The 26,700-nt window shown below is 35.1% G+C and overlaps 1 protein-coding gene and 1 pseudogene across 1 annotated transcript in view; both read left to right on the top strand.

Annotated features, from left to right (window-relative positions):
• Nucleotides 1-26,700, top strand: part of MAN2A1 (mannosidase alpha class 2A member 1) — a 140,944-nt gene that overhangs the window by 68,092 nt on the left and 46,152 nt on the right. The window contains exons 12-15 of the mRNA XM_074931879.1: nt 3,707-3,774; nt 22,035-22,200; nt 24,115-24,345; nt 24,458-24,580. Of these exons, the coding sequence (XP_074787980.1) occupies nt 3,707-3,774; nt 22,035-22,200; nt 24,115-24,345; nt 24,458-24,580 (588 nt within the window). The remainder of the gene's footprint in view (nt 1-3,706; nt 3,775-22,034; nt 22,201-24,114; nt 24,346-24,457; nt 24,581-26,700) is intronic.
• Nucleotides 392-1,789, top strand: LOC141973468 (mothers against decapentaplegic homolog 1-like; annotated as a pseudogene).

The following is a 26,700-nucleotide window of genomic DNA, read 5'->3' as shown; positions in this document are numbered from 1 at the left end:
GGGTATATGTGTGTCTCGACAGATGAAGGACCACTGTAGGTACTGAGTCGTTTCAGCCATGCTGCATGTCCACCAGAGAGGAGCGCACCCTCTGGAGACAATGAAGACACCTCGGAGACCTCACCCATCACACTCAACTAGGACTTCTGCCTTGGCAGATGTACTCAGAAGAAGTTCTCAGCCGGAAGAGTTTAAAATGATGAGAAGGTCGTGTCCGTCAAGAGGGGATGTCGGTGCTGCCTTCCTGGGACTGGAGGACTGAAAAGAAAAAGGAATCCGAATAATTTGAAACAGGTTGTTTTTGACAACAATCTGCTGTACCCTGGTGGTGGTGGTAGATCAGAACAGTCTCTCCTGATTGGTTCTGTGATATCACTACGGTGGGATCACCATGCATGTGACAAGTTTATTCTCCTTTACCAATCCAGCAGTGAAGAGGCTGTTGGGATGGAAACAGAGCAATGAATAAGAAAAATGGGCAGAGAAAGCTGTTGATGCACTAGTGAAAATACTGAAGAAGAAAAAGGGTGCTATGAAGGAGCTGGAGAAAGCCTTAAGCTGTCCCGGTCAGCCCAGCAACTGTGTCACAATTCCTCATCCCTTGGATGGCAGGCTTCAGGTGTCACACCGGAAAGGGCTCCTGCATGTCATTTACTGTAGGGTGTGGCGCTGGCTGGACCTGCAGAGCCATCACGAACTGAAACCACTGGAGTGCTGCGAATTTCCCTTTGGTTTAAAACAGAAGGAGGTTTGCATCAATCCCTACCACTACGAGTGGGTAGAGAGTCCTGTCCTCCCTCTGGTGCTGGTCCCAAGACACAGTGAGTACAACCCTCAGCACAGCCTCTTGGCCCAGTTCCGCAACCTGGGGCAAAACAAGCCCCACATGCCACATAATGCTGGTTTCTCAGACTCTTTCTTTCCAGCAACCCAGTAGTCACCCATTCCTCACTCACCCAACAGCACCTATTCAAACTCACCTGGAAGCAGCAGCAGCACCTACCCACATTCTCCAGCCAGCTCAGACCCGGGAAATCCTTTCCAGATGCCAGCTGATACTCCCCCTCCTGCTTACCTGCCTCCGGCAGGTCAGATGACACATGATACCTCCCAGCTAATGGATACCATCATGATGGCACCCACAATTCCCCGACATACACAGAAAAGATGTTCAGGCAGTCACTTACGAAGAGGCAAAGCATTGGTGCTCCATTGTCTACTATGAGCTGAATAATTGCGTTGGGGAGGTATTCCATGCTTCTTCCACCAGCATCTTGGTGGATGGCTTCACTGATCCTTCAAACAATAGGAACAGATTCTGCTTGGGGCTGCTCTCAAACGTTAACCACAACTCCACTATTGAGAACACTAGGCGGCATATTGGCAAAGGTGCTCGTCTCTGTTACGTTGGTGGGGAGGTGTATGCTGAGTGTCTGAGCGACAGCAGTATTTTTGTGCAAAGTTGGAACTGCAACTACCATCATGGGTTCCATCCCACCACAGTCTGCAAAATCCCAGTGGCTACAGTTTGAAAATTTTCAATAATCAAGAGTTTGCTCAGCTGTTGGCTCAATCAGTTAATCATGGCTTTGAGACAGTGTACGAGCTTACTAAGATGTGCACCCTCCATATAAGTTTTGTAAAGGGTTGGGGAGCTGAGTATTGTCGCCGAAATGTAACAAGCACTCCATGCTGGATAGAAATACATCTTCATGGTCCCCTTCGATGGCTGGATAAAGTACTTACTTGGATGGGCTCTCCTCATAAACCTATTTCTTCAGTGTCTTAAAAGGTCCCAAGTTCCTGCGTTCCGAAAACATTGTTCTTACATTAAGTGGTGCATTCTTAAAATAACCAAACAAGTCTGAATTGTCCAAAAAGAAAAAGGGGGATTATGAAGGAAAATGGTCATACAGTATTGCTAGACAAGTTGGACAATCCTGACTGGCTTGCTGAGCGGCAGTTGTCCTTGAAGTCACCTTTGAAGCCATATAAGGCAAAACCCCGAGTAAACAACAGTGTTGGCAACATGTAGAAAGGGATGCTGCAGCCACAAGGGGGGAGTGCCCTCAGACAACGTTGCCTCGTGGGACGCTTACGCTGTGCCAACGAGGAGTCAGTTGTGGCACGTGAACTGATCTCAGGGACCAATCACGAGTTGTTATTGCACACGTGGTTGTCGCATGCACTACATTTATGTTATATATACTGGCCAGTTGCCTAATAAAGTTAGAACAAGTTTGTAAATCATATGGGTGTGTATGCTTGTTACCCAGGCTCTACCCCTACCGTGACAGCAAACCTTGAGTAGAAAGTTCAAAGACACTAGTTTTGAAATACTATCTTGGTATTTTGGTGGCTGATGGAAGCTGGCATCAAGAATTGCTCAGAGATGGGTATTCAGAATGAATGCAGAAGTTGATGAGGAAGACAAATCATGAAGACTTTAAGACTGAAAACAGCTGTTGTCTTTGAGGGGTGAAGAAGGAAAAAATCCACATGGTCAAAGGAACAGAGCAAGAGTCTGTAGCAGCATTACAGTAGATAGTAGGTACAATCGGCAAAATTGCCCTTCTTGAAGCAAGAAAAGAGGAAGTTGGAAATGAGACAGGTTAGAAGGATTCCAGAATGATGGTGCTTGTGCTGTGTTTCTGCTATTCTTAATTATTAGTTACACACAAAAGCATCACGGTTTTCTTAGCCAATAACTGAATACTTTGTACATCATGTGTAAGTTTTACAGTCTCTACATTAGTAAACAAACAGAAACTTGATCACTTGAAATGCAGTACACTGAAAAATAGAAGAAACTTAGAGATCCCTAAATGATCCAACCAATAGGATAGGATCCAACCTGTAAAAGTAAAGCTGTGCAACCATTGCACCTTATTAGTCTTATTTCTTTGAATGCAGAAAGTAAACTTCCGTGTGAAAGTGGCAATAGTTTGGTTTGAAAAACATTATTTTGAGGAGTATTCTGAGGAACTGAGAGCTTTGCACTTTAGTTGCATTTAGTGTCCCCATTATAGGAAGCGGTAGGAATGTAACAGTACGTGAACAGTGTGTCTGTTCTCTTAAAGACACACGCAATAATGTCAACAATGGCTTGTCACTACCTTTTCTCACTAGAAGTAAGCCCTGGTTCACATTGTATTTAAGAGAGAAACTTGTGAAAAATAAGAATTCATCTGTGTTGTGAGATATTATTCAAGTAGTTTATATCACAAAAATCATACACACCCCCAAAATTATGTTTTTGAAAATTTTCTTCATGTACAATATAATAATGAGAACTGACAGAAGACAAAACTGTAAATCGTTATGATAAATATATAGGAGTGTAGGGTTTCCAAGAGTAAATTTATAGAAAAAGTTAATAAAATATTATATTTGCAAAGTTTGAAGTTTGTGATTATGATGTCTTGTATGCAAAAATGAAAATGTGACAATTTGATAATGGTATCTAATAGACATTTAATGAAAGCAAATATTTCTCAATGAGTTGGTCAAAGTGAGCCTTTTTCTTTCGTCAGTCTGAAGTACTTAGTTTATAAACTTTTGTGATTCATTCTGTGTAACATGATAAGATAGGCTGTGTTTATGGTATGGCTAGCATGGTTTCGTACCTCATAAATTTCATATAATAGATAAAGCTCATATATGTTCAGTTGTATTCAAAAGCAAATTCAAAGATGTTTTCTTGTAGGATGATGTTCAGTCTTCCCAAGATTCTTTGCCACGCAAGACAGTTATAAAGCTGACATCACAACCAAGGTAAATAAACTATGTATTGCTTAGTGTCTGCTAGTTTTTAGCAATGTATGTCTTTTCACTACATAGTAAGTTTTTATGCCATTTCATTTTTTTAATTTTCACTTTTACAAAGGTAAAACTTTTAAAAAATTAAAAAAAAAAAAAAAAAAGGTGAACTGGTAGTCTGGCATATTATGCTACCACTGTTATGTCTAGTTAAAAGAGGACATGTCACTTTAAAACTGTAGATATTTTTCACATACCACTAATTCAGCTTCAGCAAGTAAAGTTGTCTGTTTACTTTTTGCTTTTACAGCATTGTAATCCTTAATAAATTATGATTGAGTGGAAGCGTAGTAGAAGCAGTAGAAAGTTCTGATTAAATGTAGTTACAGTTGGTTCAATTAACTCTGTAAGCAAACCGTGAGTTTTTATAAAGCCTAAAAATCACACTATATAAATGCTGGACTGTCTTTAATATTCAAGTAGAAAATAAACTAGGACACTGTTTTTTCTTAAGTCTAACTTCCTATTATTCTAAGAGGGCTTACTTCTTTATTTATGTGTAGTTCCAGAGTATTCAGTCGAAACTGACATCCTGCTATCCTCATGAACATTCAATATCCAACCTGAAATAATTTAAAAAATCATTAAGAGTCAACTAATCCATATGAAATGAAGAAGACATGTGGATATGAGAGATGCTATATGTGTAAATCAAGTAATACAAGGTTTCTGCATAAAGAACAGAAGATTTAAGATTCATTTAATAAGTAGTGAATGCTATTTTTGCTGATGCTAGTATTTAATTTCTCTAGTTCTAGCAAGTGACAAGCTAATAAATCTTGCTTTATTCACAAAGGTGTCAAACTATTCAGCATACTAACTGCTAAAGTTCTAAGATTCTTTGAAAAAATGAGCAAAATTTGGTCCTTGTGAGCTTTTGGGGGAAGCTGTCTTCTGTCCTCTGAAGTTAAATGTATGTAGTGTGTGTGTATATGCAGTTCTAATACAAGCTTGTCTCTAGAGCAGTCATGCAGACATACATACTTTTTTTTTTTTTTTTTTTTTTAAATAGGACTTTTATTCTCTTACTGGAGTGCTATGTAGGTGCTAACAGATTATCTTAAACTTGTCCAAAATGATCAAAACCTCCAGTGCCTAGCTATTTATTTAACTAAAATCTTTCAACTTTTTCAAAGTATCCCCTCAGGTATCTTCACTGGGAGAGGGGTGTATATATTGTATATAAACACTTGGTTGGAGACAAGTTATAATGTAGACTTTCTTTGCCATTTGAGGATAGCTTTAATGCTTTTGCTTTCCTTGCCTAGGTTAGCTGTTGAAATTTTCCCCATGCCCCTTCCATCCCCTGACATGCCTTATCTCTCTGCATAGTATGCTAAGTAAGTTTTTCTGTTTTGGTGTTTATGCATTTCAGGCATTTGCTTTTTTTTTCCTCTTAGTTGTACATTAAGTAGAGATACATGTCAAGCTTTTTTATTTTAAAATTAATATTATCCTAGCAGTCTTTTGCTGATGTTCTCTAAACTTGTCTTAACTTACTAAGAAGATAACATGGGTAGATAATTGCTGATTTTAATCTATCTGGTATTGTGAAGATACCATACAGTCATATAAGATGCAGTTCATGTTCCAAAGACTGTGTAATCAGAATTATGGGAGATAGAATAAAAAAACCCTTGAAGGGTAAGGGGAGGAAAAGGATTACAAGGGAATATTGATATTACTGCTTGAGAACCTGTTATTTGTAATAGCTTCTGTTTGGAAACACTTTCAAAGCAACGCTTAAGTGCACACTACTTCATGTTTCCTTTGTTGTTAGAATTTTCATTTGAATATCTGTATGTTCAATTATTTTCTCTTATAAAAATGAGCTTAGTCTTTCTAGGCTACTAACTTTATCTCTGATTGTAGTATGAATCTCCACTAACATTATTACCGTTGTGAAAAGTGGTCAGTAACCTTTGCTCAAATCTAGTATGTGAATATTATGACTGTGCATCTGAATTTTCTAGATAACCAGTAAAGATGTGAAATGTTACTTTTCCTAGAATCTTAAAATCAACTTGATAAATTTATCATTAAGGATTCCTGTGCTTAATAAACTTTAGTTTGAAGCTTATAAGAGAGAAACTGGTATTTCAAATTTTGAGGCATCAGTAGAGTGTAAATACTGATTCTCATCACAGCTTTTATTATTTGGCTATCCTTTATTCATAAGTCATCTCTGTTCATGTCTGTAGCATGAAGTCTCTAGATTTCTTCCTGTTAATGTGTTCTAATATACCATCATGTGGGATAGAAATTAAGTCAATGTAACTGTCAAGGTGTTACTTTTCTTAAATGGACTGAATATTCAGCTTTTTGTAGTTTTTCCTTTCCATGTTAAGATTTTCAAAAACAGTGGTATTGTAAATTGTTTATTCTTATAAAAGTTTGATTCATGTGACCTAGAAAGTTAGAGGAACATTAATGACGAGAAGCTCATAAGATAATTTTTTTTTAAATCTGATTAATTATTCAAACATTTCTCTTTTTCTTTTTTCTTACTTTATTGAGTTGATACTGTCAAGCTCAAATCTAACCTACTTTTCAACAAGAAAGTAGTTGGTAGTATGCTTTCGCGCTCTCAGCCTTCCTTTTTGATGTTTTTTTAGTCAAGTGCTTTCTTTGTTGCTTGTCAAAGTTGTAGTCCTTAGTGAAAGCTGATCAGACAGACTGTACAGGAGAGCTAGTACAACTTGATTACATGGAAAAGAAGAAAAGAGGGGAAAAAAATCTACCAGTAGTCATTGTTCTAGTATGAAGTAGCTTGAGACTGTTGTGTAGTTGAATTATCTTTCAGACCGTTTCGAAGGAGGTACCACTTTTAATATATTTGGTATAGTTTTCCCTCACATCTATGCATCTCTTCTCTGTAGTGCTCTGTTGCCGTCTTGTTTATGAATCTGTAGTTTTATAAAAAATATTCATGTGTTAATTTCAATGAAATAGGTATGTAGAGTACTTTAAATATTACTGTGAGTCTGCCACCTTAGAACAACTAAGTGATTTTATGATCAGGCTTTTGAGTACAGAAGTTATGCCATATTTAATTATACTAAACCCCTTTTAACTGATAGATGAAATTGCATGCTTTTTTAGAGATTGTAACTTCCTGCTGAAAAACAAAGCTTTCACAAGATAATACCCAACTAGAAAGGGAATTACTTTTGTCTTGTTCTGAAATTAACAATTATACACTGTGTCTTGGCTACAAAGCCTATAAGCCTGGGGATAAATTGAATGCTGCATAATGCTGCAGGGATGCTGCCCTGTCCTTTGATATAATCATTGTGTCTTGGAAAGAGTCTGACAGATGTCATACTTGGCACTTACTAGACTTGGGGGGGGGCGCAATACATGAATTTGAACCTCTTGCCATCCAATTTAAGCTGTTGACTGTTGATGAAGGGTATGTTGACAATGCGAGCAGCAAGATTTCTTAGATATTCCTGTCTACAGTGTTTTCCTGGAAACAGCATTGCAGGCCAATATGCTTCATGACTGAATAACTGAATTTGTTGTCTGTACCAAGTTGGATTTTTGTAGTAGTGTTGTTTAGCGCAACATGGTTAATCTGGGAGTGAATGAGACCTAATCATGCTTTTTTCCACACACCCTCCCCCCCCCCCCCCCCCCCCCCCCTTTTTTTTTTTTTGGTTTTCCACTCTGAACCTTCACGTACCCAGCTGGGAAGTTTCAGTACTAAGCTCCATGGCAGTCTACAAGCATGGTGTACAAGGCATTCTATCTGAACTGATGGTACTGTGATAGTGAAAGATTTTTAAAATTAGAATTTAGAATTAGTTTTAGTGTTAAACCGACAATATTTATAACTTTCCCACAAACTTTTTGTCATCTGATCGTAGAGAAATGATACAATATCTTTCTTATCAGGCTAGTTTAATAGCTTACAGATATATTTTCCACTAGTTGAAGTATTCATGTTGCCTGGGGGATTAATTCTGAGTAGGATACACTATAATCAATGGTTTATTCAAAGATCTGTCAAAGCACCAAGCAGTTTAATGACATCCACCTTATAAAAGAAAGTTTCATTTTTCCAAATAGAGAATACAAAATAGGGGCTATTATCCTTCCTTTGATACTTGTGAGCAGTTTTTGGCATAAGTTTGTAACTAACAAAGTTTTGATGTAAGTTTTGTTCATCATTAGGTCCAAAATTTGTCTTCTTTTTGAGAAAGAAAATTCTGATTTACTGTTAAGATTTTGCAAGTTGGTTACCTTTCCAAAAATTCATTTAGTAGGTATATCCACTGCTTTTTCAACACAGCACTGTAATGTAGAAATTAAAGCTATATCATTATGTTTAATGTGTGATAAAGAACTCTAGCCAAAGCAATGTGTATGTTACTGCGTTTGGTTGGAAGATGACAGTAAAGATAACTTGTCTGAGAAGGAAGATTTGTTGGTGTGATATGCCAAAAGGCAACACTGTCCTAATGATATGAAGTAATTAATTAAAGCTTCACACCAAAAGAACTGTACCTTTCTGAGCTCAGAAGTTGACTGGATTGGGGTAATGTTTTAATGTCTCATTTGGCAATTTTAGCTTTGGTGGTGGGATTTTTTTTGTTGTTTTGTTTTGACCTGTGTTGCTCATGTTGATCTGATCAATCTAAATAGTTGTCGAATGTAGTTAGAGGGAGAGGGTGTTCTGACAGCATTTGACTTTTTAGTAATATATTTTAATTACCTATTATGCTTATATTAGTTCTGAGGAATATGTATTCCTAGTTATATGCTGGAACAGTTTGGGTTTTTTTTAAAAAAAAAAGACAGTTGAAACAAGGGTATTTTCAATCGTCAATGAGGAGAAAAAATAATCCAAGAAAACAGCAGTGTTTAAAATTAGGCCAGAAATACTTGTTGCATTGTTAATAAGTACACTTGTTCCCCATGGTTAAAAAAACAAGGCAAATAAACAAACAAAACTCATAACCAAACCAATAGTTCTAGTTTTTTATTGGATGAAATAGTGATAACAATATGCACAACCTTGTTATATTTCTATTAAAGTAAAACCTCTGTATTAATAGCTTTAAGGGAGGTACACAGGATGATTCGTCATTCAGTTAAGCCTAAGATTCTCTTCTTCTCTAAGAAACAACACTTAATTAAGAACTTGTATTCTCAGCACAGTAGTGCGAGTAGTTCAAAAATCAGACAAACCTTAGAAATTACATGTGAGGAGCTGTACTTTTAATTTCCAATACCCTGGCTGTTTAGGCTTGAGTAGAGACTATTGTTTAAGAATTATTTTGAAGTGTTATCTCAGTGTTCAGCTGCCTGATCAGTTTACTAGATTTCAGGATGAGCATGTTCTGTTTGCAGTAAATTCAAGGTCATTTTGACTAAATTGAATGGGTATTCAAAAAGCATTCTCCCTCTTGATTTTCACGATGGAAAAGCTGTTGCAATAACAATGAAATGCTTGGCTGACTTAGAGTAACATAGGCATATGAATCCTGAAACATCAGTTAGTGTGAACTGGATATAAATATTTCAGTAAAAATCATTCTGGTAAAAATGGTGACTTGAAAATGAACAAAAACAAAAGCAAGATATATTCATTCTGCTTTATAGGTGGAAGTTAGCTGTGCAGCTATCTTTATGACCAAAACTGGCAGATTCTGACTTGACAACGTCTAATTGGAAGAGAAGTGAGGGGTGCAGAAGAATTCACAGCACCTAAATCTCTTTAATTCACACTCTTTCTGTAAAGTCACAGCAGTTTTTCAGAGATTTGCATTTTTATTGTGCAAGTTTTCTACTTGTGTTAATTACACTACATGCAGGCTTATCTCAGAACTGACTCCATGCACTGACAGTTGACATTTCAGTAAAAGTTTTATATGGGAAATCTGAAAACAAAACAACAAATAAGATAAGGGATTAGAGTCTGTTTTGGTGTTAGAGATAGCTCTTTAATACCAAACTGTGTTTCATTTTTAAGTTACTACAAATTTTCATTGTTAAGAAGAAAAAAGCAGGTTTGATTTGCAATTAATTGCACACCAAAGCTTTCTGTGGAATCAATCTTTAGTTTTCAAAAATCGGTTTTGACTGTCATGCTTCTGAATTCAGGTTGTTCTGAGAGTTGATAAACTTCAAACTTCTAAACTTTTATTACTTTTTTAGTGCATGAAAATTCTTATAAATTAAACTCTTCTCAGTTTTTTGGTCTTATTATTGATAAACTAGTGATGGTCTGCTCTAAATATTTTTGTTAACTGACTGAAGTTGCAAAATTAAATCAGTAAATAAGTTTATATAGTTTTTAGTGTTTGTAGAATCTGCAGTTTCTTGAAACTGCACAAATTTAGGATTTTTGGTACAATAGACAGAATTTGAACAGGTTTTTTGGAGTTTGCAATACCAGTACAATCAAAGTTTGAAGGGGTTTGATGCTTCAGTTGCAATAAATAAATCATAACTTAAAATGAAAAATCCTAAATTAGGTGTTACAAAAAATTTCTGTATTTCTCTGAAAGCACTGTAATGAAAGTGTCATATGAAATGCAGAAAGAATAGATTAACTAAACATATTTTGGTGGAGGAAAAGAACCTGTGTTTTTCAAAAAAAAAGAGTGACCATTATGAAGGAATATGCTTGTAAAAAACCTGGATATAACTGAAAGATCTGCATTGTGTGCATGAACTTATTGAAGCAGTTTTGGAAGTAGAAGATACATATTTTCAGTATATTAGTATATTTGTGTATATTTCTTTATTTTTCAGGCACTGGCCCCTTCAGCCTTTTACTGGAGTTGCTTTGAGTCCATACTGTAGTTAGTCCAAGGCTCTCAAGGCACAGATGAAGTGATATGGCATATTTAAATACCTTCTGCTCTTCTGAACCAGATGTTTTTTTCCCTTCTAAATGCAGATTTATAAAGCCTGCACTACAAGAGGAACAAGGAAAGGATTTTAGTGAAGGTACTTCCTGATCCTGAAAAAGTCAGGGGGCTTCAAGCCCATCTTGGACTTCAGAACACCTCACAACTTTGTGGTAAAAGAAAAATTTAAAATAGTGCCTTTGGACTTAATCCTTTTATCCTTAATTGGAGAGTAGTTATGTGCTCCAGATTAGGATATGTGTGCCACTACAATTCATCCAAATCATAGGAAGTGTGTGCATCCGGCATATGTAGTAGGTACATAATATTTTGAAAGTCTTGTCTTAGGTTGATGTTCATTTTTTGTGTTCTCAAAATATATAGTTCTTGCTGTGCTGTTGTCTGTGTTTGTGAATGCTGTTTTCTTGCGGGTGTTCCATGGTTTGTTCTTGAGAAATCCACACAAAGGTCCTGTTTCCTGTGAGAGTAGAAAAATGAAATATGTGCCTATCATCAGCTTAATTCTCTGCCTTTTGCATGAGCAATGGATATTATAAAGATATATCTGTAGAGTTATAAAAAGAGAATTCATAGGAATGTGTATGTGAGAGTTCTCTCACCTTTATTAACAAATGTAAAGTTTGCCTTTGGGTTTGTGATTTGGAAGAGGATTTCTGGAGTGATTCATAATTCTGAAATGTCAAACTAAGATAATGGAACTTTTTTTTTTGAGCACGGTGTCATTGTTCTTAATTATTTCTATGTTAATCAGAACTGTCAGCCATTACTGCTTTTAGAAAGAAGGTGTAATTTGCACAATATAGCTCTATTTCTAAACTACACATTTAACTTCCTCTTCAAATGCTGTAATAGCATAATTCTGTTTTATGTTAGTTGACACTCTGCTGAACTCTTGTGAATTTACTTATTTATAGTATCTCTTTTATTTTGTGATGTCACCTGTTTGATTTTATAATGAAAAGCTGATCTATGGATAATACATTCTGTTTCTACCTTTGTTTTTACACAATATGAAAGCAACATAAATTTATATTGTGTGCTTGTAGTTTCAAATTCTTCTGCAGAATTTGTTTTCATAAACTAGAAAAGAGGTCTTATTTAGGAAGAGGCAAAAATCTTAATATTTGTTCATACATGGTAATATTTGAGTATATATATTCAAGGTTAATACTCTATAATAAACAGATTAATTGGATTATGAGTTGCTGCTTAGATGTAAATTAGGGTTTTTTTGTTGCATCTCTGACAGTATTGATAGTCCCAAATCAGGATTCTTAAATTTACAAGAAGTTTATTTGAATGTGATGCAGAGGACCATGTTAGCATTACCCAGTTAAGTAAGCTGAAAAAATCTCCTTAGATTTTATTCAGTCAATGAAAAGCACCTTGGGAAAGTATCAGAATCTCCTTCTGGGGAGAACTTGCTTTTTTCTGTCTATATAGGGGAGCACTTTTGCTTAATTTGAATTTTTAAACCACCTATATTCCCACTTCCCCAAATTTCATATTTACATCTGACAGTATATCAGCCACTGTAGCTCTTTATAATGTATTCCTCGCAAAGGACATTTCTATTCAATTAATTGTCTAGGATTGTATAGTTATAAACGTTAATGGTTTCAGCATCTACTATATCTCAAAGGAAGTGTACATTACATCTTGAGCAATTTACAACACTTACTTTCAATAATTAGGTGTGTTGATTAAGTTTAAAGCATACTTTCACTGTAACTTCATTTGGTGCTCCGGAGTTAACTTGGTATAGCTTTTTGTCTAAATTCATGAACATAACACGCAGATTAAATTTTAAAAAAACCCAGTAACCCAAACAGGAATATTAAAGTAGATCTGATCCCCTTTCTTTAAAACTGGAAAACAAAAAAGCAGATGTGTCATCGTGTTTTAGTTCCACACTTTCTTTTAATTTCTAGTTAGTTTGTTGTAAATAGACTTTTGCCAGTATTACCTTCACTAGTTAACAGACAGATTTTCTTGTTGCGTAGCTATTACTTAAATGTTTGTTGATAAATATTGGTTATCATGTATTATTCAACTCATACTCTTGGGTATCCATGTGAGCAGGGTGGAGATTTTTGTGCAAAATGAGGCCAGAAACAAACAAGAAGTCTGTTTGTATCAATTGTGCTAAATAGATTATGAAATTTGAAGGCATACTAGGAAAAAACACTATATAGGATTGTCTTGGTAAACTAGAGTCAATATTTCATAGTCAAAGAATGAAATGATCAGTCAAGTGCAAGTATTACACACCACATGAAAAATATTGTGAAGACTAACCAAATAGGCATTATTGAAACAGAAAAAGGCATTTCAGAAGATCAGATTGAGAGAGGTACTTGGTATGGTGTCAGAGGCAATTTTGCTTTTGAATGATTTAAAAGGAAATGTTCTGTGTAAAATACAGCTGAAATAGTGCTCTATACTCACGAGTGATGAAGGCTTTATCAAAAATATAGTGTCTAGTTTTAGAAAACACACTTCGAGAGATGAGACTTTGAGAAGGCTTACCAGGAAAACAAAGAGTTCTAAGCTGAAGAAAGCAGCCAAAGAACGTTGAAAGAGTATCACCTGATTAGTTTGAAAGGTCTGATAATGAGAACATAAATGTATAAATAAATATGCATTTGTTACAATCAGTTGTGTTACACTCACAGTGGAAAAAGGAATACAGAATTGGAAATAATTTGTTTAATGTAAAGTAATTAAAAATTTAATTTTATATTAGCAAAATGGGTGCTTGAGCTGCAGAACAGCATAAACAGTTTTGACATCTTCAAGAATAGAGATTGCAGCATTTGTCAAAGGTTGTCCTACTGAATTCTCATGCTGGTTAGGAGGTCAAACTATAGCATCCTTCTAGTCTGCTATTTTCTTCTGTCTCTTGAATCTAATCTTGAGAGTCATAGCAAACCGCTTTATTTCGCAGTACCCAGCATGGCCTAATGGCTAGTCTGCTTTGTACGTACTGTCTTTTATTTGAACAACTGAAATAAATTACAACAGTGGACTAATGTCCTGTTTTTGTCTGGGATAGAGTTAATTTTTCTTCTTAGTAGCTAGAATAGTGCTATGTTTTGGATTCAGTATGGAATTTGGTATAAGAAGAATGTTGATAATTCACTGGAGTTAACAGTTGTTGCTAAGAGGTTAAGGACTCTCCAACTCCCCATGTTTCTGTCCAGGTACAGGTGTGCAAGAAGCTGAGAGGGGGCACAGCCAGAGCACCAGACCCAAATTAGCCAGTGGAATATTCCATATCATCATGCTTAGTATATAAAGGAGGGGTGGCTGGGGAGGAGGGGGTTCTCTCTCACTTCCAGGATTGTCATTGTGGGATCTTGGTATTTCGAGCTAACTGGCCGGGAATGAGCTGGGTATCAGTTGGTGGGTGGTGAGCAATCGTATTGTGCATTACCTGTTTGTTGTTTCTATTGCTGTTATTGGTTTATTTTATTGTAATTACTAAACTTTTATCTCAACCTATGAATCTCCCTTTATCCCTCCGTTTTTTTCCCCCATACCTTGGGTGGGGTGATGGTGAGCAAGCAGCTGTGTGGTGTTTGGCTGCTGGCCAAGTTCAAACCACAACCACTCATTTAAGGCATACAAGACCTTCCAGTGACCTGAAATGTTACCTGGTATTTGTGTGAGAACTAGTTGCTCTAATGAGAAGACAGCTCTGTTTACAATTGCTGTCTCTAATGCACAAGCAGAGCATTTTATGCTCAGTTTGTCATACAGGCAAAAGGAGTTTCCTGTGTAGGTTAAAAAGGGTTTTTTTTTCCTCTGACAGTTGTTATTTTGGCACTTGGCAGATCTGTTATAAAAGGAAGCATGTTTCTGTATTTTTTTTTATGAAAGAACTGTCTGAGTGCTGGTTTTTTTAACTGTGTTACAAATTAAATGTTTGCAGAGTAATAAATTTATTTTAGTGGGATTTTTTTACTGTGGGTAAGTTAGACTTTTGATGAGGTGAGAAGTATTGAGTAGAGTGGTAACTGCTTATATTAGTAGTAACAGATCAGTTCTCTATAGGAATGCAAAGGTCAAGATATTTCCTAATGCTGAAAAATTCTGGATTTTCCTTCTGCCTCTTCACCCCCACCCCACCATATACACAGCATATAAAGTATATGTGCCTGTATGGATACAGTTATATTTATAAAAGAAATATCCTAAATCTCTAACATCATATTTCTGTGATTAGTTGATATGGTTTGATGTGGAAGTGTATTTTCTCTTCTGGAGAAAACACACAACTGATGCAGAATTATTTCATCCTATGGGTATTACTGGTTTTGCTTTCTTTCTGAATATGAACTAGGAAGAAAATTATTTTTGGATTATCAGACAAGTATCCATGCGCATCTATTCAAAAATACATTGAACCCCCTCGGGGGCTTATGGACTTTTTAAACTCAAAACTAACTTGACAAAACAATTACCACATTCTTTGTTTCCTTATTTTCTGCTAGGGTTTGCCACTATTAAAAGAAAGTTGTGAGCCAAATATCACTGATATGCTTCAAGATACACAGGGCTTAGAGTTCAGTTTTGTATAATGTGTGTTAGAAAAAGTATAATTTGGATTAAATCAGCAAAAATTTTTACATTTCAGAAAAAAATATCTGTGTGGCAGAGAAGGAAATGAAGGCAGTTTTTAAAAAACACATGCAGAGCCACATTTTCTTTAAAACAAGCAAGTCAGACTTTAATATCTTCAGTAACTGAACAGGTTACATGATTTTTGTGCATGAAATTTGAACGACTTTGTCCATAGGTTTCTCTGTTTCTTAACTTTTTCGCGAAATGAGTTTTGAATAAGACTGAAAGGTATCTTGAAATGGCATGAAACATATAGTTTCTAAAGCTCAATTTAGTAGCTGATAGAAATGTTGTAAAAAAAAAAAATCATCAGTTGTCAAGGAGAGTGTCATGATCATGAGTCTGCACGGTTGACTTTTGATTAATCTTGTTCCTAAAGGAATATTTAGAATGTGGCTTTGAGATATTAGAAAATGTCTAATTTTTGTAGAACCAGAGGAGCAGCATGACCAAATGATTTCAGATGATATCCTGAATCCCTTTTTAAAAAAAAGGTTGAATAAAGGAGAATTCAAGTTGTATATATGGCATTTATATGGCATTTATTTTGAGAACGATTATTTTGTAGACTCTTCCCATCTTTAGTAATTCATAACAGAAATTCTTACAAACTTGGCCAAATATGGAAAAAAGTGGATGAGAGGGGACCTGTACTTAAAATGTCACTTTAATCATACTTTCAACTAAGGAGGGTGTGACTCTCATACAAGAGACAGTAAGAGCTTTGAACAGAATTAAGTAACATGATTCGACTTTGGCTTCTTTTAACCTAGTGTTTTGAGTAAATATTCAACAATTTTTCTTCTTAAAGAAAAGGATTTGTTATGGTTAGTTTCTGTTCAAAGTTTTTTGCTCTGAACCTCTAAAGCAAGGAGAGAGCCTTTTAAATAACATAAGAGAAATTTTTGTGGTTCAGTTATTTTTAGTTTTAGTCTGCATTAAAATATTGATGAAAATAAGTGTCTGTTACATGTTCTCTTGGGCTTCAATGCAAGAATCATGGAAGTCTTTTCTTCATGTGATGTTGTACATATTTGTATTGTACTTACAAATTATCTGTTTTAAGTAGATAATCTTGGTTCTTTTTGTTCACCACCATGCCCAAAGACATGGACCACCCTTGGCCTGTGTAATGTCTGTTCACAGAATTTTTCAGAATTCTAGCTTTCCTGGGCTGTTTTTTTCTAAACTTTCCAAGATACAGCAGAAGTCACATAATTCAGATTTTTTATTTTTATGGTATTTTTGGCAGCTACTATGGTAAGTCGTACTTTACACAGTTTAAGTGCAGTTTGTTTCCACCTCATACATGTCAGTGTTTACTAACTAAACAATTTTACTATCTACTGACTCTTCTCACATCTTTCAAAGTAATGTTTTCATGCATATTCTCAGATATGGAACAGTTTAAATTATCTCCTGGTCCCCCATTTAATGTCTGAAGACTTTTTATCATTTTATCATCCTAGTGATATGACTTTGTTTAGGGAATTTCAGTTTTGTTTAGTATTCTAAACTGTTAATCCATCAACTGTGAAGATGTCAAAATAGCTTTCTAGTTGAATTCTGGTTTCTAATCCACCAGTCCTTCTGGTGATTTTTTGACATATATAGAGTTACTTCAATTCCTTTTCTTTAGGGATTAAAGCATTTTAATGTGTATTCATGATTTTTCTCTCCCACCCCTTTGACATTTCAGAATAACTTAGGAGTTTCTGTTTATTCTTTTTCAGTCTTCAGCGGAAGACCATTGGTATAGTATATTATTTGGCTTTGTGGCTTTTTTCTTTTCTCAATTTTGGGTGTAGTTGTAGCAGTTTTGTGTTTTTTACCACTCAGCTGATTTTTAGCTGAGCCTCTCTAATAGAAGAGGGAAATAAACTAACCATCTTTGAAGGTGCTGTTCATGTAACTTTGCATTGGAATTGTGCGTATGTGCTCAGAGAACTGGTTCTGATGAGTTGTAATGGAAAGTGCTGTAATATGTCAGCAAAGGTTTGTCAGAGAGATTCTAGTAAGGCGGATCAGTCTGAGGTAAAGTGCCTCAAGGAACTGGTTTTCAGTGCAGTCTTGAATAAAGGTCCTTCACCAAGCAATGAAAGCTGCTGTCCTAAGCTGTCATGAGTCCAAGTGTCTTGAAGAGGTGACCTCCTGAATAATCCTTTGTCACTGATGATCCTGTGCAATTTACTAGTAGTGAGTTCTGGTTTCTCATAATAGTTGAATGCATTGCTTGTGAAGGCAGCACTGAAGGAACTTTGAAAGAAAATGGTGTTGCAGGTGTTTCCAGTAAATGTGTGGTATGTATCAATATAGCTGTATGCTCCTATGCTTATGCACATCAGTGAAACATAAAGAACAGTAGTCTGAAACTGTAACTTTTCTGTTTAAGAAACAAAATTCGCAAGAACATTCTAGGAGATCAAGATTAACGTAGTTAGAGAACCAAATCAGCCTTACCCACATTTTGCCCATATATATAGCTACAGAATTTACTTGTTATTGTGATAAATTAATTAAGTATTTGAAATAAGAATGGAGGGCTTTTTTTATCTCTGGCTGTAAATGCTTCACATCAAGTTAAATGAAAAACTATTCAAAATATTTTTTGGTGCTTGAATGTACATGCTTAATAGCAGGGTGTACTAATGGCATATGGTTGGTTATATAGGTAAAATGATCAAGCTTCTATGAATAAAAGATACTCATTCTGGGTTGTAGAGATGCATACAAATATAGGGTAAAAAAATTCAAGGTGCATCTTTCCAAAAGTGTCTAAAAAGCAAGTGCTAGGATTTGCTTTTCAGAAATTACAAATGTTTGCACACCAGAGGTGCATCCAATTTAAGATTAAGAGCTCAAGTGTGCACCTGCTTCTTGTTTTTTGAGAGACTGAGAGCAGGTTACTCCTGCTCCCAGTGCACAAATGGAATATGTGGTCTCTGTTTGAGTAAATTGGCTGTGGTTTTATCTATAGAAAGTTATTATTTACTTTTTTTCAATACGGTTTATAATAAAATAGTTTCAGAATTATTTCTCTTTAATAAATGAAAGAAACTATGGCTGACACTTGGCCATAATGGTGTGTCTAAAATAAAATATTTTGGGTAAAATTTTTCATCTGAATTTTACCCGTAAGTATTAAAACCCCTCCCTCTTAATCTGGACAAAAGACGTGAGGTTTTATAGTTGTCTTGGTGCAAAGACTAGTGATCTGAATAATGAAAGGAAATAATTGCTTGCAGCTTCTGAAAGACAGTAATATTCATGTTTTTGCCGTAAAACCTGAAATATAAAACCTTTAAATATTGTCAAGTTGCTTCCCTGTGTAATGTAACCACAATACATTAAGCGGTTGTACTGTGCATTTGTGGATGACTTTCTTTGTAATGATACAGCTTAAGTGACATGTAGCTCTTTTGTTTCATATAGGATTTTAAACAGTTATATTTAAAGGTGGGAGCTGAATAGCACTTTAGAAGTAATGTGATTTAATTACATTTGTTAGTGCATTTGTATATACAAAAGAATTATATCTTACTATTAATAATACAATCCTACTGAAATAAAATTTGAAAACAAAATACTAGCATCGAGGCAAAATTCCCACATTTCAACTGCTGAAAATCTGCCCTGTTGTTACTAGCTTCATCTGACTGCCCTACATATCCTATATATACATAATGCACTTACAATACATTGATTCAAGAAGGTACAAAACATATGTATCTTGGTACTACAAGAACCTTGTTTTATCCAAATATTAAAAAAAAAAAAAAAAAGTCTGGTGATATATAATGATAATATAGCAGTTCCTAAGGTCTTTTTTCATGGGTAAATCTGACATGCAACCAATTACAAGTTGACGAATATGTTTCTATCAATGGGAAGGTGAACAAAGTTTCTGGAAATATTTTTGCATTAATATGTTTGTTCAGCAGAGAATTTAATGAGGGTGTATAGCATCACTAAAAAGTAATTGTATGCACAAGCTAGCATTTTACTTGGAGGCATAAGCATTGAGGAATTCCACTGCATAGAAATAATAAATAAAAGATTTTTATAATACTCAGTTGATGGATGAGAACAATGACTTATTTAGAGCTCTAGTGTTGGATCATCTCTTAGATCTGTTTGTTTCTGACAGTTCTTACACTCTTCTTTCACAGTATATGAGGAGTTCTTGAAGTATTTCACTAACTTTTTTTGTGTTCCTAAATTTTAAGGGGTCTAGGGTGAGAGCAGTGTTGGTTTAGTTTGATTTTGATTCCACAGCTGTATAAAAAAGTTACATTAACTTTTAAATTGAAATCTTATACAAGAAGACATGTTCAGTTAATTAGAAGTGCAAAATGGCCTAGTTTCAGTCTAGAAGAGGTTCTTACAGTCTTTCAAAAGTTTTTTTAAAGACTCTGAAAGTTGAGCAAGAATATGGTTAACTGTTGTGTCATCTAGTAATCTATGAGTCTTCAACACAAAACAGGGGAAGAAAAAAAAAGCCCCCCAAAGCTTTTCTGATTGTTCTAGAAAGCACAACTGTCAGATGCACAGATATGCAAGGAAAATAGTTGTTTTGCACAGAAGTCATGATTTAACAATACTTCAGCACAGGAATCTTCATCTAAGGAGTTAAAAGGAAAATTATTTTTACGGGAAGCTCATTCTATTTATGGCATGTAATCCAAAGGTTCTTTATAGATGAAGCTAATACAGCCTCTGATTTTAGTTTATTCAACTAATGAGAATTTGGAGTTGACCTTCCCTACAGATTGTGAGGTAATAGGGTAGCAGTGGAAGGCTATGAAATGGAACAGACTAAGTTTGATGTAGAAAAAAGAGGGAGCCAACGAAAAGGTAAGGGGGAAATGGTAGCCCAGTTAGTGTTCATAAAGATTCTGAGTATCTGTAGATCAAAACTGCATTTGTTAAAATTAGTGTAGTATTACAAAAAAATTGAAGAGCAGGATGGAAAGAGAGTGAGATGGAGAAAAGGAAAAATTTTCTCTGTGTGTCTGTATTGCATTCATAGTTTAGTAGTGGGTTCACTTAGTCTCCCTGACTTTACACTGAAACTGTGTAGAAGTCCTCTCAGAATAAGGAGAAGTTAAATTTGTACTTCCTTATTAACTCTAAACAGTTTGCTGCTGCCTCTCAGCCCTGAAATTTTACTGTTTCATTATTTCCAAAGTATCATCTCAGCAGGTTTGTCTACTGCCTGCCAGACTTCAAGGTGCCAGGGAGACATCACTTTCCTCTGGCATGTGTGTAGAAGAGGGCTTCCCTCAGTCTGTTTAAAATTAATGTTGGAAGAGAGAAAAGATTAAAGGGTTTAGCTATGTAAGTAACTTGTTATCAGGTGGATAATGGAGCACTGAGTATCTAAATGCATGGGTAAGGAACCTGGGAGACAGAATGTGAGATTATCGAAAGAGGTTCAAGCTACAGATGATAAATTTAAATTAAAGACCTGAGTGACAGAATGAGATTTCTAGTTTGGGTAGAAGGAGACAATTCTAGATGAAGCAGTTTGATCTGTAAGGGTGGTAATTGAATTTGGAGGTTAAGATGTGAAAGAAAAAGAAAGAAAACCACTAACAAAACCTTGTAGAATCTGCATAGAAAACAGCACATAATGAGGAGAATCTATTTAGAAGAAATGCTGAAGGAGTAATTTGATTAGTACGAGATATCACAGAAACTGATAAAAGATAAAATGTCATTAACTAAACTGTGTTTAACAGTGAGAAGGGTCAAGGGAGTTGACAGATATTGGTTCTGCTGTGTATCTGAGAAGTCACTAAAAATTTTGGCAAGGACATTTTTCATTGTTAAAGGCAATATTTTTAAAGGATTAAATAAACAGAGGGGAACTTCAGGGAACAGTTTTAAATAGTGCATTTTTTGAGCTTGGCAATGAAAAGGCAAGATGTACTATGATAGTCCTACAGAAGCATCAGGCACATATGTTCTAGTATCATTTTATTCTATACTTTACAATATATGAACCTGTAATTAAAAAAAAATTCTAGGCTAATAAAGTTGCTCTATTCAGTTTCAGGGCTGATTCTTCTGGTTAGTAACATAATCTGTATTCAAAGGGAAGAACAGGCATAAAATTACATAAAAATTAGTTATTCCGTATATACCTAATAAAAAGATTCCAGTGTATATGTAGACAGTTGCCTTAGGGATTTTTAGTAAACTATAATTGAAATAATTTTGAACTCTCCCTTACAGCAGAGAGAAACTAGTTGCTTTAAAGAATATATATCAGTTATATGTATGTACAACAGGTTTTGTTCATTACTTTATTGTTTCTGAATTAAGTTAAAGGGAAAGCAACTTGTAAATAAGAATTTTAATAGTTCAGCCTGAAAAATAGTTTAAAATGCACTTAAATATCTCAATTGTTTTTTCAACAGTTAATAGCATTTTTTTAATAGTTAAGATGGGAAATTGATGTATCGTAAGGTATTTTCAAAATTGCTTGGAAAAATAATAGCATTAAGAAAAGAAGATCTGCCAAGGATTGATGTTAAATATCCATTGTTTTCTGGTTATGTTTTGCGTATTTACTTGTTGTGATATGTACCTTTTGTTCTAACACTGTTTTAATGCACACTATGTAAAATTTATGTGTGATAATATTAAACCTGAAGGAGAAAGTTTGTTTGCCAAAAGGTAATTTTGGAAAATATGTTTTTGCAGGTACCTTTTGATATACAATCCATTGGAACAAGAGCGACTTTCAGTGGTTTCAGTCAATGTGAATTCACCCAGAGTTAAATTATTATCTCCTTTGGGAAAACCTGTTGCTGTCCAGATTAGTGCTGTTTGGGATGGAGCAACTACAGTATCACATGAAGCATATGAGGTATGCTACTTTAAGTAAGAAGCATTAAAGTACTTTTTTTTGACATATCCTGTAGCTTCACAGTTGTAGAAAATGGAAAGCATACTTCAAATATTGGCAATTCTGTCTTCTGCAGATAATGTCATTGACTCAGTCATTTTAAGGAAAAAAACCACATATTTACCATTAATGTTTCTTAAACTGATAAGTTATTAAACTTTTGTGATATGGTGTATTAGATTTAAAGGGTCAGTTTCAGCTGTATGAACAGAAAATACTGGATGTATTAATTTTCCCCCAACTTTCTAAAGTTCCTTTTTCCTTCAAGTGATGGTCTATAGACATAGTGACACAGGCTGTATATGCTCAAGCACTCTAGCTGGCAGGTTTTATAAGGGCAATGGCTTGTGCAGTTAGATTCTGATTTATTTTTTTTTGTTTTGTCTCCCCGTTATAGAGGCTGGATAGTAATACCCATTACTCTTGTATCCAAGCTAGACAATTGACTTTGAGTCCACCTCTTGTTTTTTGCTTTATTTAAAGTTTCTGATAATTTTTGAATCATACATAATTAGAAGATTGTCCTCAATGATCACACATCAGAAGCTGTACTTTGCTAATTTCTTAGTGATATAATAGTTGTTGTATTACTGTAATAGTACTGTGTTACTTTCAGAGCTTACATTATTAGTCTGATTCCTTTTGACTCCGGAGCCAAGTTGAACTTGTTTCAGGATAATATTCCTGCAAAGATTTCAATAAGTGTGTCTCAATTGTCCTCCAAATGCGTAATTATTGATAATTGTTGCAGGTTAACCCTATTAAGCAGCTCAGCCCTGCACAGCCAATTGCTCACTGCTCCCAGTGGGATGAGAGTGAGAATTGAAAGGGGAACAGTGAGAAAACTTGAGAATTGAGATAAAGACAGTTTAAATAGATAAAGCAAAAGATGTGCATGTGAGCAAAGTGAAATAAGGGATTTGTTCACTACTGCCATTGGCAAGCAGGTGTTCATCCATCCCCAGGAAAGCAGAGCTCCATGACATGTAATGCTTACTTAGGAAGACAAACACCATGACTGAATGTCTCCCCCCTTCCTTATTCTCCCAGTTCTTACGGCTGAGTATGGTCTCGGGTATCTCTTTAGTCAGCTGGGGTCAACTCTTCTGGCTGTGTCCCCTCCCAGCTTGTGCACCTCCAGTCTGCTCGCTGGTGGGACAGCACCAGAAGCAGAAAAGGCCCTGATGCTGCATAAACAGTGCTCAGCAATTGCTTAAACATCCCTGTGTTATCAACATTGTTGATGTCAAAACATAGCACCATATGAGCTACTATGAAGAAATTTAACTCCATCCTAGCCAAAACCAATACAATAATTAACACTGTTTATTGCCTGAAGAAGTAGTAAAATTACATATCTGTCCCTCATATTCTAAGCTTTGGAGATCTACCTAGTATATTACTCTTTTGTGCAGATTACTTTATTGCTCTTAAATAACCTGAGACTAAAAATGAGACAGTTGCTTTGTATTTTGCTGTTTAAATTTGTGGATTTTTAAATGTAACTTAAGTGATAAGTAGTTTGTGCACACTTGATACAGTACACACACATCTTTAATGCACAGCAAATATGCTCAGAACTGCACATGACAGCTAACATTCTTTTTTAACCAAATTCAGAGTCATTACTGTATTAATGTAACAGTGAACTTGATGTGAAGGAAATTAGCAATGCAGGCATTTTTGTTTGCTAATTCTTAACATGCTTCAGCTATTAATTTTGGAATGTCAATTTCATACTCATTTATGGAATATGGGAAAAAATCAGCCATCCTGAAATTATTGAAGCAAAAGGAGTTACTGTGAGAAGAAATTTAGTATGAAAAGTTGATAATTCAGTATTTTCAATAATGGCTTCTTCTTTGCTCCCAACAGATCTCTTTTGTGGCACATCTACCACCTCTGGGGCTTGGAGTTTACCAGCTTTTGGAAGTTCAGAGTTCAGAAGCAGTTTTAGCAGACTATAATATATACTTAAGGAATAGTAAGCAGGAGAAGCCAGACAGACTTTTCAAGATAAAAGAGATGCAGAATTCTGTGGATAATATAATCTTAGAAAATTCTTACATGAAACTGTGGTTTTCTGGAATGTCTGGATTACTGGAGGTGTGTTGCATTATATTTCGAAACACTATGTTTTACTGTTTTAAGAACTTTTGTTCTCATTTGTGGAAATCTAAATGTGTCAGCTAGTTCAAATGTGATTCTCTGTCCTTAGAAAATAAATACCAAAGAAGATGGTAAAAATCATCAAATGAAGGTGGAGTTTGCTTGGTATGGAACTACAAGTAACCGGGATAAAAGTGGAGCTTATCTCTTCTTACCAGATGGAGATGCCAAGGTAAATCTTCTGTTTGAAGAGATTTCTAATCTTGAAATTATTTGAAGCATTCTGCAAATATAGATTGAAAGAGCTAGTTTTACTCAACACTGAAATATGCCTGTGTGGCTAGAAATAATGACATCAGTGTTGAAATAGTTGGCAGAACTTCATACTTCATAATCCTAAATTTGGGTAAAAATATACAGCATATTTGATTCACCAAAAAACTTAAATAAGATGCTACTGTTTCAAGAAACCCAGTGAGATATGACCATTCAATATCAATAAAATAAATTCACTTTCACTTCCTCTCATGAAAATGTATAGGACATACTAGTTCATTTCTGCATTTCTTCATTTTTTGATTCTTAAGATTTCTTAATTGTAAATGAGGAGCTTCCAGTTCAGAGCATAGTACCTTTTTAGGTTGATGTTAACATATGTAGTTTAATATAGTAATTAAGGATACTGTGTCCTAATTGATGAATGTAAAGATGGAGTAGCAAACAACTATTCTGAACTAGTTGTCTAGGGTTATCCGTATTTTTAGCTGTGTAATTATTTGAGGGCAACGGTATACTCCTATTAGTTTTCACATTGAAAATTCAAAAACAACAATGTTCTTAACACTGACTTAATTACCATTTGGAAGCTACCACTTTTGGAACTGGAAGAGTGATACTTCAGAAAGCAAATGGTGAATAACACTTTTAAGTAGCTAGCTAGTTCGTAGCATATTTCTTCTGCCTAGTTTCTCCTGGGGAATCTTAAATGGCATGCATAAGGCAAACTGAGAGTTCCATGTTTACTACGTCGGGAAATAAGTAAAGGGTAATTCCTTTTTTTGTTTGTTTTATATGTGTAAATCAGTCTGGAAGTGGACAGAACAGTTTCCTTTCATTTTAGCAGTCTCTCTTAGAAGCACACATTTTGAGGTCTGTGGGCTGGCAGTTTTAAACCATTTAGTACATCTAGTCCTGTAATTCTTTGCTTAAGTTATGTTCAACAGGGTTCACTTATTCTTAATTTTTAAATGTCAGTGGGTTTGATCTGTGAATACCTAGACAATATCACTTAACGTTTTATTAATTTTTACCTTTTATCATCTGCATGGTCACACTTTAATTTTTGTCTTTTCCTTATAAAAACAATCACTAAATGTAACCGTTATATTATTTTAACTACACTTTTGAATTATTTGCTTTATAAAAATAATCTAGGCAAATCTAGTAGCAAAGTGCTGTGATTTGAACAGAAAAAATCTGTCACATCCTTACAAGCACAGTTAGCAAATAAGGTACATATTGAACGTCTATAACAAAGGAAATTAAAGTACATTTTTAGCTAACATTAAAAACGGTGGTGTGTTTGGCTTTTATAACTTTTTATACAATAAAAATGAAATCATGATACTTCTAAATTCTGCTTCATTAATATACCATCAGGATCATTTGGCTTGCATTTTAATAACATTAATTAGGTTGTCCCACTGGGAATAACAGTGTAATTCTGTAGTAGTTTCTGAACCAGTTTGAACTAATGATTTCTGTCTTAAAAGACATGCCGTGTGTTCAGGCTTCTCAGTGTGACATGGATTGACTTAACATTCCTTTTGTGGAGTTGTGATAGGATAGATTACGGGCAGGTTTATTTGATTTTTTGGCTAGGTGGGCTTTTTTCTGTTCCCCTCACCCTATGTATTACTGCAAAATTTGCAAAGAATAATTGCGTTTGATATTGGGTCATTTTCCTCTTGTATGAGTACAATTATATGTTTTCTTTGCCTTTGTTACCTGGTTGGTTTTGTCACTTGATAAGTCTTTTGGTTCCTTTCTTTTCAGTTCTGCAACACTCAGATTATTTTTCTTCAGCCGGTTCAGTCATCTTACTATAGTATTTATATATCCTTTTTGGTCTTGGGTTCTTCTGCCAGTTTAATTTTGGAAACTTGGTGCTGTAACATGCTAGGTTTTCAGTCCATGACTTAAAGCCATGTCAGTTTAGAACATACACCTGCAACTATGGTCATCAGTAGGCTGTTATGAGTGGATGTCAAGTTTTCTGCACATAACGGTCTGTGTGCTAGAATGTACATGGACCTGAAACTTCAAGAGGTTCCTTGGGTTTAATCATCTTTA

This window comes from Athene noctua, chromosome Z (genome assembly GCF_965140245.1).
Source record: "Athene noctua chromosome Z, bAthNoc1.hap1.1, whole genome shotgun sequence".
Taxonomy (NCBI): Eukaryota; Metazoa; Chordata; class Aves; order Strigiformes; family Strigidae; genus Athene; species Athene noctua.
The sequence above is the reverse complement of the archived record's forward strand: the minus strand, read 5'-3'. Positions and strand labels throughout refer to the sequence as shown.